Raw genomic sequence first — 16,974 nt, 5'->3', positions numbered from 1 at the left:
TTGGGAGAAAAACATTGTATCACCAAGTACCTGATTAATATGCTGGTCTTTTCTAAAAGATAAAGATGCCTTACGGAATGTGGAAAAGGAGACATTATATTTCAATACTAATGATTATTAAATACCTTTAATACACTCATCTAATAAATACTGACTGATATCCATGTGTGAAACACATGCTAAGTCATAGAGACACAGATGTGAACAAGCCCCAAAAGACTACAGTCTCTTAGATGCCACCAGTTAAAAGTGACATGAATGAACCAAGAGAAGCACAGAGTGCTATGGAGATGTCTACAGGGATTAGGCCATTCAAGGCTGTTCAAGGACAAGGGTGGCACTTAACAAAGCTGAAAAGGTGGGCAAAGGCCAAATCTTGTAAATGATTTGAATTTTTTAAGCACCTACCTTTCCTTGTCTTTCTTTTCCTAATCAATATGACCAAATCAATATGACAGATCCAGTCCACAAACCACTGCATGAGAAATCCTGTTAATTTTCAATTTATGATCTCACATCTTCCAAAAGTCTTTCTCCACTATCCTATCACCCTCTGTGTTCTAGTATATATCCTGTTCACCACTCACTGAACAAATTAACCTCTTGGAGGCTGCCACCCAGCTGAGATTGTCCCTGGCCACCGTGCAGAAGTGCCTCTGAATGGACCAACAGTGGACACTGACCCAAGGGAAGTCCAACCACAGCCACCAACAAAGAGGGTTGCTTGAAGGACTCTGAGATGATGGTTATTCAGATGAGCCAATGCGACCAGTCCAGATTTGGACTAAAAACACCACAGAGGTTGACAGACGAGTGAGGGGAGAATGACTCAGCCAGAGAGACAGAATGAGATGCGATCCCAAAAGCATCAGCACTCATCCTTACAATACACCTTCTTTATCCCATGCTAGTCCAAGTCACCCTGCACCCTTAGAAGTACCTGATGAGGGAAATACAAATCAAACCACAATGAGACACCACCTCACACTTGTCAGAACAGCTAAAATTAACAACTCAGGAAATGACAGATGTTGGCAAGGGTGCAGAGAGAGAGGAACCCTTTTGCGCTGGTGGTGGGAATGCAAACTGGTGTGGCCACTCTGGAAAACAGATGGAGGTTCCTCAAAAAATTACTGATAGAACTACCCTACGACCCAGCAATTACACTACTACGTATTTATCCAAAGGATACAGGAGTGCTGATTCGAAGGGGCACATGCACCCCAGTGTTTATAGCAGCACCATCAACAATAGCCAAAGTATGGACAGAGCCCAAATGCCACAGACTGATGAAGAAGATAAAGAAGATGTGGTACATAGATACAATGGAAGATTACTTGGCGATGAAAAAGAATGAAATCTTGCCATTTGCAACAATGTGGATGAAACTAGAGTGTATTATACTAAGCAAACTAAGTCAGTCAGAGAAAGGCAAATATCATATGATTTCACTCCTATGTGGAATTTAAGAAAGAAAACAGATGAACATAGGGGAAGGGAAACAAAAATAAGATAAAAAAAAAGAAAGGAAGACAAACCATAAGAGACTCTTAAATACAGAGAACAAACTGAGGGTTGCTGGTGTGGTGTTTGGGTGGGGGGATGGGCTAAATGGGCGATGGGCATTAAGGAGGGCACTTGTTGGGATGAGCACAGGGTGTTATGTGTAAGTGATGAATCACTAATTTCTATTCCTAAAATCATTATTACACTATATATGTTAACTAACTTGAATTTAAATTAAAAAAATAAAATTTTTTAGAACTTAAAAAATAAAATAAATTTTAAAATTAAAAAAAAAAAAAAAAACAACACCTGATGGACCTCACTGACTCAGCACCTCACGATTCCTCCGCTGTCACACTGCCTTGTTTTCCTGTCATGCTTACGTTATTCAACTTTTATCATATTATCCATGTCAGCACAACGATATTGAGGACAGAGATTTTGCATGTTTACCTCCTTATTTCCACAACTGCCCTATACGCCCTCACATATTTGATACAGGGACAGATAGATGGAAAGACAGACAGATGGATAAACAACTGATCCTGGAGAACTCTATAGTGAAATCAAAGGTGGGAACTAAGAAAACCCTAATTCCTTCACGCTCACAGTATATGTCCTAATCATCAACTCCCATCATTCCCCACATGTGCCAGTAACACCAAACTTCTCCCAAACCCCCAGACCCGTGAGGCTCTCTTCCATCTTCCCAACGTCTACACACAGCCTTCACTCTGTGAAGGCTCACAAACACTGACTCTCCTCTTCCTCCATAAGCACAAATGTCTGGCTCAACACCCCCTCCTCCAGGCTTCCCTGAGCCCTACACACACCTCTACACTTTCTCACTGCCCAACTGTCTCACCCCTGCAGCACACCCTCTCCGCAGGCACTCTTCATGGATGCTCAAAAACCATGTGCTGGCTAAGAGAGACTAGATCTGCTTTTAGGATGTGACCCCTTCCTAAAAGCAGAAAGGAGAAAATTTTTTTTAATTTTTTTGGTACACTTATCCCACTTAAGGTCTTATGTTAATGAATGATTATTCCTTCTAATAAAGTGGTTCTCAGTGGGGAAGGGATAGGGTATTTTTTCCCCCGTGGAGAGTGACAATGCCTGTAGACAATTCTGTTTGGCACACTCGGGCTGCTACTGGCATCTGAGGGGCTGCGGCTAAAGATCCTGCTAAACATCCTACAGTGTACCCAACCATGCCCACAGCAAAAAATTTTTGTCCAAAATGTCAACAGCTCTTTTAATAGAACTATTTTTAAAAGCTCTTATTCACAAACTTATATATTTTTTAATAAATTCCAGAGGAAACTGGGACAATATTCAATGAATCTTCAAACATCACACAGGGATGCACAGGAGAAAACCTAAGGCAGAGAGATGAGTCTGCCCTGTGAGATCTCAGAGCTTCAAAGGTTGGCAACAAACAAAGGAAGTAGGTAGAGGAGTTGGGGAGAAAGAGGACTTGGGGAACAGAAAATTGGTGTGGTCGTTTAAAACCACTCTTTTTTTTTTTTTTTTTGTATGTTTTAATGTTTTGTTTTGTTTTGTTTTTTGAGAGAGAGACAGAGAGAGGCACAAGTGGGGGAGGGGCAGAGAGAGAGGGAGACACAGAACCTGAAGCAGGCTCCAGGCTCTGAGCTGTCAGCACAGAGACCTATGCGGAGCTCCAAAGCATGAAACGTGAGATCATGATATGAGCCAAAGTCAGACACTTAACCGCATAGCCACCCAGACACCCCAATCACTGTGTGTTTGAAAACAATGATAAAGTAGGTTAATCCAATCTCATCAGGAGTCATTCAGAGACATAAAATTTGCTAAATTATAACTATGTATCTGTAGCTTAGTTTTAAAATACTCAATGTATGCACTGAATAAGTAAAATAAACATTAATCAGTTTTACATTAAACACAAAACGTTTTGTGGCGCCTGGGTGGCTCAGTCGGTTGAGCATCCGACTTTGGCTCAGGTCATGATCTCGCACTCTGTGAGTTCGAGCCCCACGTCTGGCTCTGTGTTAACAGCTCAGAGCCTGGAGTCTGCTTCAGATTCTGTGTCTCCCTCTCTCTCTCTGACACTCCCCTGCTCATGCTCTGTGTCTCTCTGTCTCTCAAAAATAAATAAACATTTTAAAAAATGCAAAATGTTTTAACCTTCAAACATTGTATTACAGAAAAAGGCAACAATGGCTAAACCTCTAACATATTACAATGAAAGCTAACCCATTGATAAACACAGTAAATTCAAAATAAACCCCTTAAATTATCCAGATGTTCAGATTAACAATTTTCTGTTCATTGAATAAATGACATTGGAGATATTTCCCCACCTGACCTAATTAAATCACTTTAGCATTCCCCCTGAAAATATATTTATACTCACATTCACTTGAACTTGAATGGACCAGTCACCAAGTATTGGATGGGAAGATAATTGAAAAGTTTTGGAAACGATGCCAAGATCACTTTGTTCTGACAACCACTGTTGGATCAAATTGGACTTGGGGTCCTACAACAAAAACCGTACATGTTAACTATATAAATACTGCCACATACATGTGCTATGAATGATGCCCTCCATGCAGCACTCCCAGGGACATCCTAAATATGGCACAGAGATACGTTTTGTAAAATGTTGGCCATATGTTACTAAACAGAAGACAAATCAGGATTTCTTCCTTTCTCATACCCTCCTGAGAACATCTTTATTCTGCTCCACCTTCCAATTCTTGGCACCATATTTCCCTCTACATGGAACACACACGACATGTGTAGCACCAAACCTGTGCTGTCATTGTTAACCTGGAGATAACAGACCTCGTGTATGTATTCAGGGCCCACTGCGTGTCAGGCACTCTGTCGTATCATTACCACTCATACGTCACTCAATCATCACAACTCTCCCTCAGGGTAGGACTGTCCTCACATTATAGCAGAAAACAGATTCCCAGAGAGGTTAGGTAAACACTCAACTGTAAGTAATACATGAATTCAGGATTCGAACCCACACACCGTTTAATCCAACAAAATGTATCATAGCCATGTTTAGCCAAGGTTGTCCAGGAAAAACACTTCAGTTTTCCTAGACTTCCCCAAGGATCCCATCATGCACACTCAGCCAAGCCAATGCAGCAGTCATCCCGGACTTCCCTTCACATTCCCAGCCCTGTCAACTCCACCTCTTTAATCTCTCTCTAATCCTCACATCCAGCTGCCATGTCCTGTTTTCTGACTATTAGGACTAATCTCCCTCCTCCACTCTTGCCCTCCAATAAATACATCTTCCCCTCTGCCAACAGTGTTGTCCATCTGAAACACAGATCTGAGACTGAGGCAAAGTGGTGGAAATGCTTGGTACAGTTCCTGACATATGACAAGCAGTGGACCACGAGGTGGTGATAGCTTTTGTTTGCCTATAGAATGAGGTCTACGCTCCTTGACATAGTTTACATAACTTAGCAGTCTGATTCCACCTATATTTCTATGCTCATCTTCCTCTAAACATACAGATTTCTTTGCAATTCACTCCCAAAAGCCCATGCTTCTCAGCCTCCACAATTGCTGCACAGAATGCCCTCCCTTCCTGTCCAATAGGTGAAATAAGCTCCAGTGTCCTGCCTCCTATACATGCTTCCAACAGACAAAATGGCCACTTCCTGGAGAGTCCCTAGTACATCTGGAGTTTACCCCTTTTGAGTTTACTGAACTCATGGGTTATATGGGGTTTTTTGTTCCCAGCTAGACTGTGAACTCATGAGAGCAGGGATCAAATATTTTCCCTGATTGTTATTCTCTATCCTTTGACTAGACGTAGTGGGTCAGCCCAGTTAACGGAAGCCAGAAGAAACCTCTCTCCCCAAGTGGGGGAGGATGTGAAAGTCAGAGGTAAGGACAATGCTGAGAATTGAGTTAGGAATAGTCTAGTAAGCCAGAAACTAATTGTTAAAACCAAAGACCAAAGCAAGTCAAGACTAAGTAGGTCACCCTCCTTGGCAAACTCCGAGGACGGGCATTGTAATCAGTTGTTGGCTCTCCTGCACCTGCCACAGCACGACGCGTGGGTGAAAACAAAAAATACCTTTTTTCTTCTGTCAGCCTGACAAAAATAAAAAATAATAATAATAATTCCCAGTGTTATTTAAACTGAATGGAAAGGAATGTTCATACTCTGCTGATGCATTATTTGGTGAGGGTATACGCTTCTCCCAGGTGGTACCATGGCCCTACAAAGGAAGTTCTAAATGAAGTCTTTGACGACTTTGAACCTGGAGGATCTGGACGGTTGGGAGTGAATGAGATAATCTCTCTGGTTTGTCAAGCCTGCCTCAGACCTAGGCCTAACTGTCACCAACCGGAAAACACAGACAATGTAGAAACACCAGAAGTTTTTACACATCAGGATTCGAACGGGCCATGCATGGTGGCACCACAGCAGAACCCAGCATTTGTACGTCACCATCTCCTGCTAGGACACACACAGGACAGCCATATACAACATGGACAGTGGCCCTGACACAGCCAGAACAGCCACATGCTGGAGATGCTGCAATAGTGGCCCCTTGTGCTCTCTGAGTCACCTTTAGATGGTTCTGGTGCCTCAGAACAGCACAGTACCTGCTGCCTGTGCCAGACTGTCTCAAGCAATAAATCCCCAGCTGGAGAATATGTCCAGTAGGAGTATTTCTGCCACTCCTCAGAGTCCTGGATTATGCACCCAGCGTCTGTCTAGCATGTAGAACTGGAGAAGTCAAATCACTTAAACGAGGTGGTCCCCTCACCTCACCAGGGATGAGGTCCTGGTTTTGTCATGGCTGCCCCACGCCAGAGTGTCAGGGCACAATCACAAGATACACCCTTAAGGCAACAACAGCTATTCCCATACAAGGTCATTCATCTGTACTTTCTTCAGGAAGGGAGTCACAGTAGAAGTCTGCTGTGCCAGCTACTATGGAGGTGTTGAAGGCACTGGTTTCCATAGTGTCAAGCCAGAGTAGCCAGAGGTAGCGAGAATTAGAGCAGAGGTAGGGCACGTTTTTACCACTGTCAAAAGGGCCCTGAAGACCTTTTCAACCTGAGAAGGTCAGTTACCAAGGCAGACAAAATTAATAATACCAAATGACAAAAAAAAAAAAAAAAAAAAAAAAAAAAAAAAAAAACCACAAAACACTGAGCACCCCCTGAACATGCTGTGACTTGACAGTCAATATTTTAGCTACATCCTACAGCTACAGCAATTCTTTTTTTTTTTTTTTACAGCTTGCTGATTTGACAAGTTTATACACTCTGCTATGCTCACCACAAGTGTAGCTACTAGCTGTCCTGTTAGGTCACTTACTATTACAGTATCACTGACTCTCTTCTTGACCGGGCAGGATGGATTCCGAGGAGTTAGCCTCCCAGCCATCAGTGCACTTCTCCACGTTAGCCTGAAGGTGGTGCTGTACTAAGGAGTACAACTTTGTTCAAGTCAGGGGTTCTTGTTACACTAAGTTCCACTTTTTTCTAAGAGGTTTTGCCAAGAAACCAACTATTCTACACTGAAAGATGTAGAAAACATCACATTCTGGCCCAAATGACTGTTTTTCAGATGGAGGAAGACAGCAGTGTGGGCATCAGAGCTCCCATGTAGCTTCTGCAAGTGGCAAGGCTGGACCTGAGTTCATATCCCAGCCTCACTGCCCGGGTGCAGACAGCAGAGTATGGCAACCCCCTGGGCACTGTTCCCAACCAGTCTGGGTTCCAGGTGGAATTTCAGTCTAAACGCCCCTTCCCGAGCCAAGAGGGCCACATGCTGGCAAAGCCAATAGGATTTCTCAGGACCACAGGTCTCTCTGAGAAAGCCAAATGTGGCAAGCAAAGCCCAGAGTTGTAGAGAATAGCCCAAGAGTACAAATCAAAGGTTTCAAAGGCAGATCCTAAAGCACCATGGTGAGGCAAAATAATAAAAATGCACAGACAGCACAGTTCTAAATGCTTTACTTAAATTACTCACTTTAATCCTCACAAAAACCTCTGTGAGGTATTTGTCCCGCATCAGCAGGGTTAGTTCTGGGTTGATGCCTAGAACGGGCAATTTATCAAGTGCTGACTTTCATTACCACAGGTAGAACGAGGCAGATTGGATATAAACCACCAGAGACAGGCAGGTGACCTCTAAATCCTCCACCTTACACTTAATTTCTGGCACGTACTAAGTTCTCAGTATATGTGGATAAATGGTGAAAGATGATATGACTGCGGTCCATAAAGCCCTGCTTAGAGAGCTACTTGAATTTAGACATGCTATTCACTATGCCAACCTCCTTTTTAGACATTCCGTTATACAGTGAAGGCAGAGATTCACAGGACTGCAATTCTTGGAAATTCAAGAAATACACACTGAGCAGCATGCCAGCTGATGTGTTTGCTACAAACACAATCTGGCTTGAAGTTACACGTATACATGTTTGTTTGCTTGATTTTTGTTTGGCTTTTAGTTTAATTTATAACAACAAAGAAGTTAAGAAGAATAGGAAGATGCTGAACTAAAAAACCTAAATTTGCCTTCCATTCTATGTCATTTATCAGAACATTGAAGGAAACCAAGAGGGTTCCCAGGACCAGGGACTTTCAGTTATAAAATCAAGAGAGTCCCAGGCAAACTGGGGTGAGCTGATCACCTTATTTCCATGTAATGATCAAATGTCTAGTATTCTCCTCAGCATAAGTATAGAAAAGCAGGTCCAGCAGGATCTCAATGGTCCTCAACTTGGTTCCCACAGGAAAACACTCAGTCTAACTATCTGCCTCCAGACTATCAGAGTGTGCAAGCAGCAGAGGCCAAATGACTCCCTGCCAAAGGGGTTCCCATAATAACAAGAGCTAATGTTCAGTGAGCATGTACTATGTGGCAGGCATAGTTCTAAATGCTGTGCTTGGATTATCTCACAAAACCTTTGTGAGGTATTATTATTATTACACATTCTACAAATAAAGAAACTGGGGCTCTGAGAGATTAATTTTCTCACACAACTAGCATCTATTCTTCTTAGAGCAGACAGTGATCCTTTTATAAGTCAAATCACATCACGCCTGTCCTCAGAATTCTCCAGTGAATTCTTGCTTCACTCAGAGTAAAATCCAAAGTCCATATCATGCCTAAGAAGACCCTGTATGGTCCATCTCTCCTCCAACCAACATACCTATATCTTACCTCATCTCCTAATATTTGTCCCCTCACACCCTGGTACACTTTCAGCCTATTTTTCCTCCAATGCACCCAACGAGTTCCCACCAGGGCCTTTACACAAGCTGTTCCCTCTGTATGTATGGGCTCATTCTTTTATTTCCTTTAGGTCTCTGCTCAAATAGGACTCCCCTAACAATCTAGAGAAAAGAGCAAACATAAACACTCTCTCTTTCTTACACACACACACACACATACACACACACACACACACACACACAATCCCTTTATATACATATTTATGTGTTTATTTAGTGCCTGTCTCCACACTATTCACTGAAATATAAGCTTGATGTGAGCAGGGGACTTAATCTGTTCTGCTCAGTGCCCCACTCCAGAGCCCTGACCACAGAAGTTCAAAAAATGTTTAACAAATGAATTAATCAATGAAGAAGCAAGGACTGGAGCCCAAGCTAGCCAACTTTGGAGCCTGAGCTCTGACCCCACTGCTCTACCATTTCCCTTCCGAGAGAGAGTATTCTCATGTTGGGAGGGAAGCTTACCCAAGGCTAATTCTAAGATAACCTGACCAGAACTTCGCACAGAGCTTTAGTAAGATGGCTTGAACTTCTTACTTTATCTCTATCTGGCACTTACCTTAATTAGAATGTTTAAAGAAGTTTTATAAGGTTTAAAATCTGAGAAGAGTGTAACGACACGAAACTTCACTTCCTGCTTCGGCTTGTACAGGGACTTGTCTGTTTGAATGAAGACAGTCATTCTCTTGGTCTCAAATGATAAGCGCGTACTATTAGAGAATAAGATCTCATCCTGGGCACGTCCAGTTACACGTAGCTCATAAATCCCATCTGCACTGTTCAGAGGTAGCTGGAGAAAATGAAGAGATCAGTCTCATTATTTTACCTCAAAAATGTTTTTAATTATGTTAGAATAGAAAAATTTCTATTTTTTAGGTTTACTTATTTTATTGAGAGAGAGAGAGAGAGAGAGAGAGGGAGGGGGGAAGGGGCAGAGAAAGGAGAGAGAGAGAATCCCAAGCAGGCTCTGTACTGTCAGCACAAAGCCTGCCATCAGGATCAAACCCATGAGATCATGACTTGTCCAAGAATTGGACACTCAACTGACTGAGCCACACAGGCACCCCTAGAATAGAAAATTTAAGTCTATAGTATTATTAAATGTAATGGCCATGTTGAAAAACTTGCCCCTCCTAGGCACCAACATTAAACAATTTGTTTTCCCTCTTAACATCCTGTAGTTTTCTCTCCCGTTAAATTGCAGGGTTCTCAGAATGGAGGGCTCAACACCAGTCACCTTGTCATTTCCTAGCCCAAGTGTACATTCTTCCCAACAGTCACTGTAGGTCAGAATATTTAAGGTCTTTCAACACTTTTCCATGCCTCCCTCTTTGAGGCAGTCAACTGGTGAAAAGCACAATTTGCACAAGACTTGTTTCTTGCCGTATCTCTCTCGAACTCTTTTCTACAGTGTGCTCTCTTCCTGCATCCTGCACATCACAGGTCATCATCCTGGAAAGGATGGGGGTGCTGCTGCTTTCCTACTATTATTACCAACAGAATTCTTACCTTCCAGCATTAACAGACTTGAAGCCATACAGCAGTTTACATGACCTGTCATTTTACAATCCTTCAGGTGGTGCTCTCACTAACACCATTTTATACAGGGGCTTACAGGAATTTGGGAAGCTGTTCCAGGTTACTAGCTGAGATTCAAACCCAAGATGAGCTATACTACTCTAATAAAAGCCTCCATATGGTGTGTTTAAAGCATGTCTGACAATTCTCTGACTCTCTGCCCTTCAAAAAGTAGAGCCTCATTCCCCAGACTTAGGGACTTGCTTCTCAAGAAAATAATGAAGCTGTGTTAGAGAAAGGATGGCTTCTGCCTGGTTCTCTTTCTCTCTGGGATTCTTCGCTCTGGGGGAATCCAGCTGCCATGCGAGGAGGACACTCAAGAAGCCTGTAGAGAGGCCCACATAGGGAGAAATGAGGCCCCCCGCCAAAACCCACCACCAGCTCGACAGCCATATGAATGAACTACCTTACAGAGGATCCCTGACCTACTGAAGCCTTCAGGTGACTGCAGGTCTAACTGACATCCTGACTGCAGCCTTGTAATAGCCCAAAGCTTTGGGATAATCGGTTACACAATAGATGGCTAGTATACCTGACTTTTAGTTCGTTTTCATGATAATAAACCTGAGGTTCTGAAACTAAATTCTGGCTCGTGTTGGCAAATAAGTTTTGTCCACAGAAAGCTCAGAGATCCTCCAGTAACTGCAGCTACCTTGAAGCTCACAATATGGATGAGAATATGAAGGAAATGTAACAAGCCACCAATAAAATGGTCAGCAAAAAAATATTTAGGGGGAAAAGTACTGATGCCCACAATTTACTTGGAGACACATTTTAAAAATAAGATGAATTAGGGGTGCATGGGTGGCTCAAACAGTTAAGCATCTGACTCTTGGTTTCAGTTCGGGTCATGATCTCACAGTTCATGAGTTCAAGCCCTGCATCGGTCTCTGCACTGAGCATGGAGCCTGCTTGGGACTCAATCTCTCCCTCCCTCTCTGCTCCTCCCTGGCTTGCTTTCTCCCTCTCTCTCAAAAAATAAGTAAATAAACATAAAATTTTTTTTAAAATAAGATCAATTAATGGGTGGAGAGACAGATGGATGGATAGATATGAAATAGAGCAAGTATAGTAAAGCATTAATGGTAGATTCTGAGTGGTGGATACAGAAGTGCTCACTACAAAATTCTTTCAAGTTTTTTTTTATATTGGAAAAATTCTTAATAAAATGTTAGAAGAACAATCAGTAGCATCACATTTACAAAACTTCTAGTGCCAATTTTTGGTTTTCTTCAATAAATATTTATTGAGCACCTTCTAGCTCCAAATTGTTCTAAGTCCTTGGAATACAACATGAGCCAAAGATGTGTGACCTAGTAAGGCTAAGAGTCTAGCTTGGAACTTGCATTCTTATATTCTATTTTCCCAAATGATACTTCAGTTCTCAGATTCTTTTAAATAGATATTTTAATACTATAAGCAGAAAATTAAATATGCCAGCATATCATATATATGGCAAAGGTTCATAAATACTTTATATTTAAATAATGATATTTGATGGGATTGCTTTTTGTGATTTGGATATAGTTTGATCATTTTTAGTGGCACAGAGGCTCCAGAACTGATAGTAGATTGAAGATTTACGTCAAATTAATAATTCAGAGGCACAAAACTAAAGAGCCCTATTTAACCATGAGAATGCCAAATAAAGAAGCAGAAGTAACACAGACGTGTTCAAAAACACAATCTCTGTGCCTACTCCATCCTCCATCAGGGAGCTGGATCGCCTCAGGAGGAGACAGTACTATCTTTATGCTCCTTTCAGCTACCCCAAGTAATTTGCTTTTTTATTTTATTTTATTTTATTTTATTTTTAATTTTTTTTAACGTTTATTTATTTTTGAGACAGAGAGAGACAGAGCATGAACAGGGAGGGGCAGAGAGAGAGGGAGACACAGAATCTGAAACAGGCTCCAGGCTCTGAGCGGTCAGCACAGAGCCTGACGCGGGGCTCGAACCCACGGACCGTGAGATCATGACCCAAGCTGAAGTCGGACGCTTAACCGACCAAGCCACCCAGGCGCCCCAGTAATTTGCTTTTTTAGCTGCCCCATTAGAAACCCTGCCCACCCTCCATATGTAAGATTTAGGTGATTCAGGATCCTCAAAGCCTCAGTGTTATTCCCACGGCTGGAAAGTCAGAGATTACAAAAGAACTTGGTGTATCAGTAGACCAGAGGTGACTCTATAAACCATGAGGCATCACCATACGCCTTGTGGTGTCACTGCCGACTCTGCATGGCACTAAGGATGCTGAGCTGTGGTAGAGAGCTTAACCCTCCACTGTTAACAGTAGAGGGACATAATGTGAAAGAGAATAGAAAATAATGTGGATTTTAAGCAATCTTTACGAAGGTTTTTCTCTGTATCAGACCAAGAATGGGTTGTAACCTGCTCCCCACAGTGGAGAGGCCACCAGAAGGTATTAAAAGCGCTTGTATCTCTACTGATCCTTCTGCCTTCTTGGGGTCCCAGTTACTGAAAGAGTTCCAGGGATTGGTAATAAAGAGGTTCCCTCATCAGAGACTTCCCATGCCCTTCTCTTATGCAAGAACCAGTTATCTACCCAAGGGGATTCTGCAGTTTCACATGTTGAGCTGAGCGCCGAGGGCTGGAAAAAGATACAGTTCCCACAGACGGACACTGCCTGGCAGCAGTACATCAAGGAGCTTTGATCAGCCAAGTACCAATTGGCACCTGAGTGGCGCGTGCTCATTATGCTAAGTCTATTCTGTGTATACATAAATGCAAATTTCCTGAGTAAATGATTGCTCTTTGCCCAGGGTATTTAAGGCAAGTGTGCTCAAAAAGGTCCTTGGGGAGGGACTCCTGGCTGGCTCAGACAGTGGAACTAATGACTTTTGGTTGGGGTTGTGAGTTCAAGCGCCATGTTGGGTGTAGAGTTTACTTAAAAATAAAATAGAAATAAATAAAAATTGGGGCGCCTGGGTGGTTCAGTCGGCTAGGCGTCTGACTTCAGCTTAGGCCATGGTCTTATCGCTCGTGAGTTCGAGCTCGCATGGGGCTCTCTGCTGTCAGTGTGGAGCCGGCTTCAGTTCCTGTCTCCCTCTCCTTTTCCCCTCCCCAGCTCATGCCTTCTCTCTGTCTCAAAAGTAAATAAAAACATTGAAAAAAAAATTTTTTAATAAAAACAAATAAAAATTTACAAAAGATCCTTGGTGGGCAAGGAACTAATCTGGGATGACTAAAACCATTTAACCTTCTATGAAAGATCAATTATCAAGGAAACGGAGACAACAAAATAGGATTTATCCTACTCTACTTCATTAATTACTTATAATTACTAAAATAAGGAGAGATTTCAAATAACTTCCAAAATAAAATTGAGGGATTTAAGATGACAGTTTCTACTTAAAATATATTTTTAAAATGTTAATTATACATAAAATAAACTTCAAAACATTCTTAACTTTAAAAACCTCTCCCTCATGTTAAGTTGGATTTATTTACAGAGAATAAAAGAAATTTGCCTAAAACATTTTCTGCAAAAAAATAACCTTTATACTAAGCATCATTTTTATTTACTTCTTATTAAAAGTTGATTTTAGTGCATCAAAAATAGAAACAATGAGCTAATCAGATATTAAAAACCATTTGTTTTAATGAAGTCAAAATATTTACATTTTACAGCAAAAATTCATGAGAACCTCAAAAAACAATCTGAAATATTACAAACATCAGAATGCAAGTGCACACTCTGAAAGCTGAGCCTATTTTAACTGACAACTCATAACAATGCAGAACTTTCTATTTTTGCCAAGCATTATCAAATTTTCCCAGACACACTTTATGATTAAGTCTTTAAATTTTTGTTTTACTAGAAAAGGGATATAATGTCTAAGAAAGCCTTCGATAGGTAATTGCTATATCTATCTACAATAGAAATGGCATTACTGGGAAAGACAAATACAGGATTTGGAGTTAGCATTTCCCATAGGTAAGGATTAAAAGAATAATAGCAGCCAAAGCCCAGTTAATGATAGTTTGGACAAGTGCAATTTATAATAAACTGACATTACTGGAACAATCCCAAGCCTGATGCCTTCTCTTTCCAGCCTTTCTACACTTCCAGCCTGTGTAACTATAGGCTTCTCTGATGAAACCAGACAGTTGTACTTTAAGCCGTGGTTTCTGAACTTAAATCCCACCCTCTTCTGCTACAGGACAATTCTATTACACAGGATTTATTTTAATCTTCTCATTGGAATACTCTTTCAACACCATCATGGCCAGCATCTATTATTTTAGGGTACATAAACGGAATGTAATGTTTTATTACCACTGAGATTGGGCTCTCCCCCCATTTCCACCTGCTTTGCCTCTCTTTCCCTACTTCCTATTCAACAATAGAAAAGCAGTTATAGGGGCGCCTGGGTGGCGCAGTCGGTTAAGCGTCCGACTTCAGCCAGGTCACGATCTCGCGGTCCGTGAGTTCGAGCCCCGCGTCAGGCTCTGGGCTGATGGCTCGGAGCCTGGAGCCTGTTTCTGATTCTGTGTCTCCCTCTCTCTCTGCCCCTCCCCCGTTCATGCTCTGTCTCTCTCTGTCCCAAAAATAAATAAAAAACGTTGAAAAAAAAAAAATTTTTAAAAGAAAAGCAGTTATATTTCTTAAGAGGGAAAGTACAAACATAATAGGTAAGAAACAACAGCTATGGTACATAAGTAATTTTTATAAAGTACTGTTTGGTAGCGCTACATTTTCTAGGAATACCATCCCCTACCACCACCCCTGCAAAAACTAATGTGCTTTCTGAATGTGCTTGATAAGTAACCTTCAAGAAGTAATGGGGGAACCTGGCTCATCAGTTAGTGCTAATCCTACATTAAGTAGGTAAAGTATCAGGGCCCAAGTTGTTAAAAAGAAACCACAGGCCCACGGTGGAGTCATTTGCTCCCAGAACAGTACATTGGGACTTAACTGCAGTTTCAACCTCTCCAGGAGTGGAATTTTAAGCCAATCAATCTGGAACTTTCTGACAAGCACCAATGAGGTCATCTGTCACATGGGCCCTCTCCCCCACCCCCACCCCACCCAAAGGAAGATGAGGTAATCTGCAGGATAAGACCCCTTGCCCTTCCCTTGCCTGGAACAATCCTTTCTTTTCTTTTGCTAATAACTTCCTTGCCCCACCTTCCTTCCTACAAAAACCTTCCGTGTTGTACAACTCTTTGGAGCTCCCCTCTGCTTGCTAGGTGGGCTCCTGCCCAATTCATGAATCTCTTAATAAAGCCAATTAGATCTTCAAATTTACCGGGTGAAATTTTGTTTTTTAACAAAGTCATTAGTCAACTGTTCTCAGAAAAGTATACCAAATCGCATCTCTTGTTGGATGCTGTGGTCTACTTTCTCTACGGTACATTCAAAGTGTGAAGCTCCAAAATAAAACATGGTAATAAAAGTACAAACTTCCAAATCAAAGCTATGAGAAGCAGGATCAGTTCACAAACAGCATTTAATCACCAGGTTTTACGACTTTCTCAACAAAATAATAACCCCTGTTCACTTCCATAGCAAATTTTACAGCACTTTCACATCTCATTTCACCTCCAAGGTAAAGTACCCCCTATGAAGGAAGCAGTTTCTTTATCCCCTTTTCCAGAGCTAGGACAAGGGTGGGGTGAGTGAGACCCTTGCCTCTGGTGCAAAACTTAAGGAGGAGCCAAAAAAATCAGTAATCAAGATAAGTAAATTTTTAATATTTTAAAATAGAAAAGGTAGTGCAAAAAATTAAATTATGAACACAAAATTTTTTAACAAAGACAGGATCAATATCACCAATGTCTCAGGCTTCAATATGGCTCAGCGTGACCCTCCACTTTCTAGGACAGGGAAACCGAGGGGCAGAGTGTTAATTTCACACTCAAAACTTTGAGGTTCAGTAAGGCAGAAACGGCACCAAACCAGCCCAGGTTTCTTGGCAACACTCCAGGAAGGTTTCCCCAGTGAAGTTCCCTGTTTCACAAGCAAAAAATCTTTGCTATGAATTTGAAGAGGCTAATAACCGATCTCCCTGAAGTAACATTCTTTTAAAAATTGTTTTAATGTTTATTCATTTTTGAGAGAGAGGGAGAGAGAGAGAGAGAGAGAGAGAGAATGAGAGGGGGAGGGACCGAGAGAGAGAGGGGGACAGAGGATCCAAAGTGGGGCTCAAAGCTGACAGCAGAGAGCCAATGCAGGGCTTGAACTCACAAACTGTGAGATCGTGACCTGAGCTGAAGTCGGGCACTCAACCGATGAGCCACCAAGTGCCCCTAAAGTAACATTATTCTATTTTTTTTATAATTTTTTTTTTTTAGTGTTTATTTATTATTGACAGAGAGAGACAGAGCATGAGTGGAGGAGGGTCAGGAGAGAGGGAGACACAGCATCTGAAACTGGCTCCAGGCTCTGAGCTGTCAGCACAGAGCCCGACGTGGGGCTCGAACTCACAGACAGCGAGATCACGACCCGAGCCGAAGTCGGATGCTCAACTGACTGAGCCACCCAGGCGCCCCAAAGTAACATTATTCTTAATTTAAAGGTGAAACTGAACTCAAGACAAACTCACAAGAAACGTAAATTGATATAAAAGTCAACAAAATATTAATTTA

The 16,974-nt window shown here is 41.8% G+C and overlaps 1 protein-coding gene across 7 annotated transcripts in view; it reads right to left on the bottom strand.

The window, feature by feature from the left end:
• CD109 (CD109 molecule) overlaps window positions 1-16,974 on the bottom strand; it is a 168,080-nt gene that overhangs the window by 96,276 nt on the left and 54,830 nt on the right. For all 7 annotated transcript variants that reach the window (XR_009263074.1, XM_058734482.1, XM_058734481.1 and 4 more), the window contains 2 exons: window positions 9,344-9,574; window positions 3,905-4,030 (listed from right to left, as the gene is read on the bottom strand). Coding sequence is in view for 6 of the 7 variants with exons in the window: in XM_058734482.1 (XP_058590465.1) it covers window positions 3,905-4,030; window positions 9,344-9,574 (357 nt within the window). In the remaining variant the exon portion in view is untranslated. The remainder of the gene's footprint in view (window positions 1-3,904; window positions 4,031-9,343; window positions 9,575-16,974) is intronic.

The sequence above is a fragment of the Neofelis nebulosa genome, chromosome 6 (genome assembly GCF_028018385.1).
Source record: "Neofelis nebulosa isolate mNeoNeb1 chromosome 6, mNeoNeb1.pri, whole genome shotgun sequence".
NCBI lineage: Eukaryota > Metazoa > Chordata > Mammalia > Carnivora > Felidae > Neofelis > Neofelis nebulosa.
This window is presented reverse-complemented; position numbering and strand designations above follow the sequence as displayed.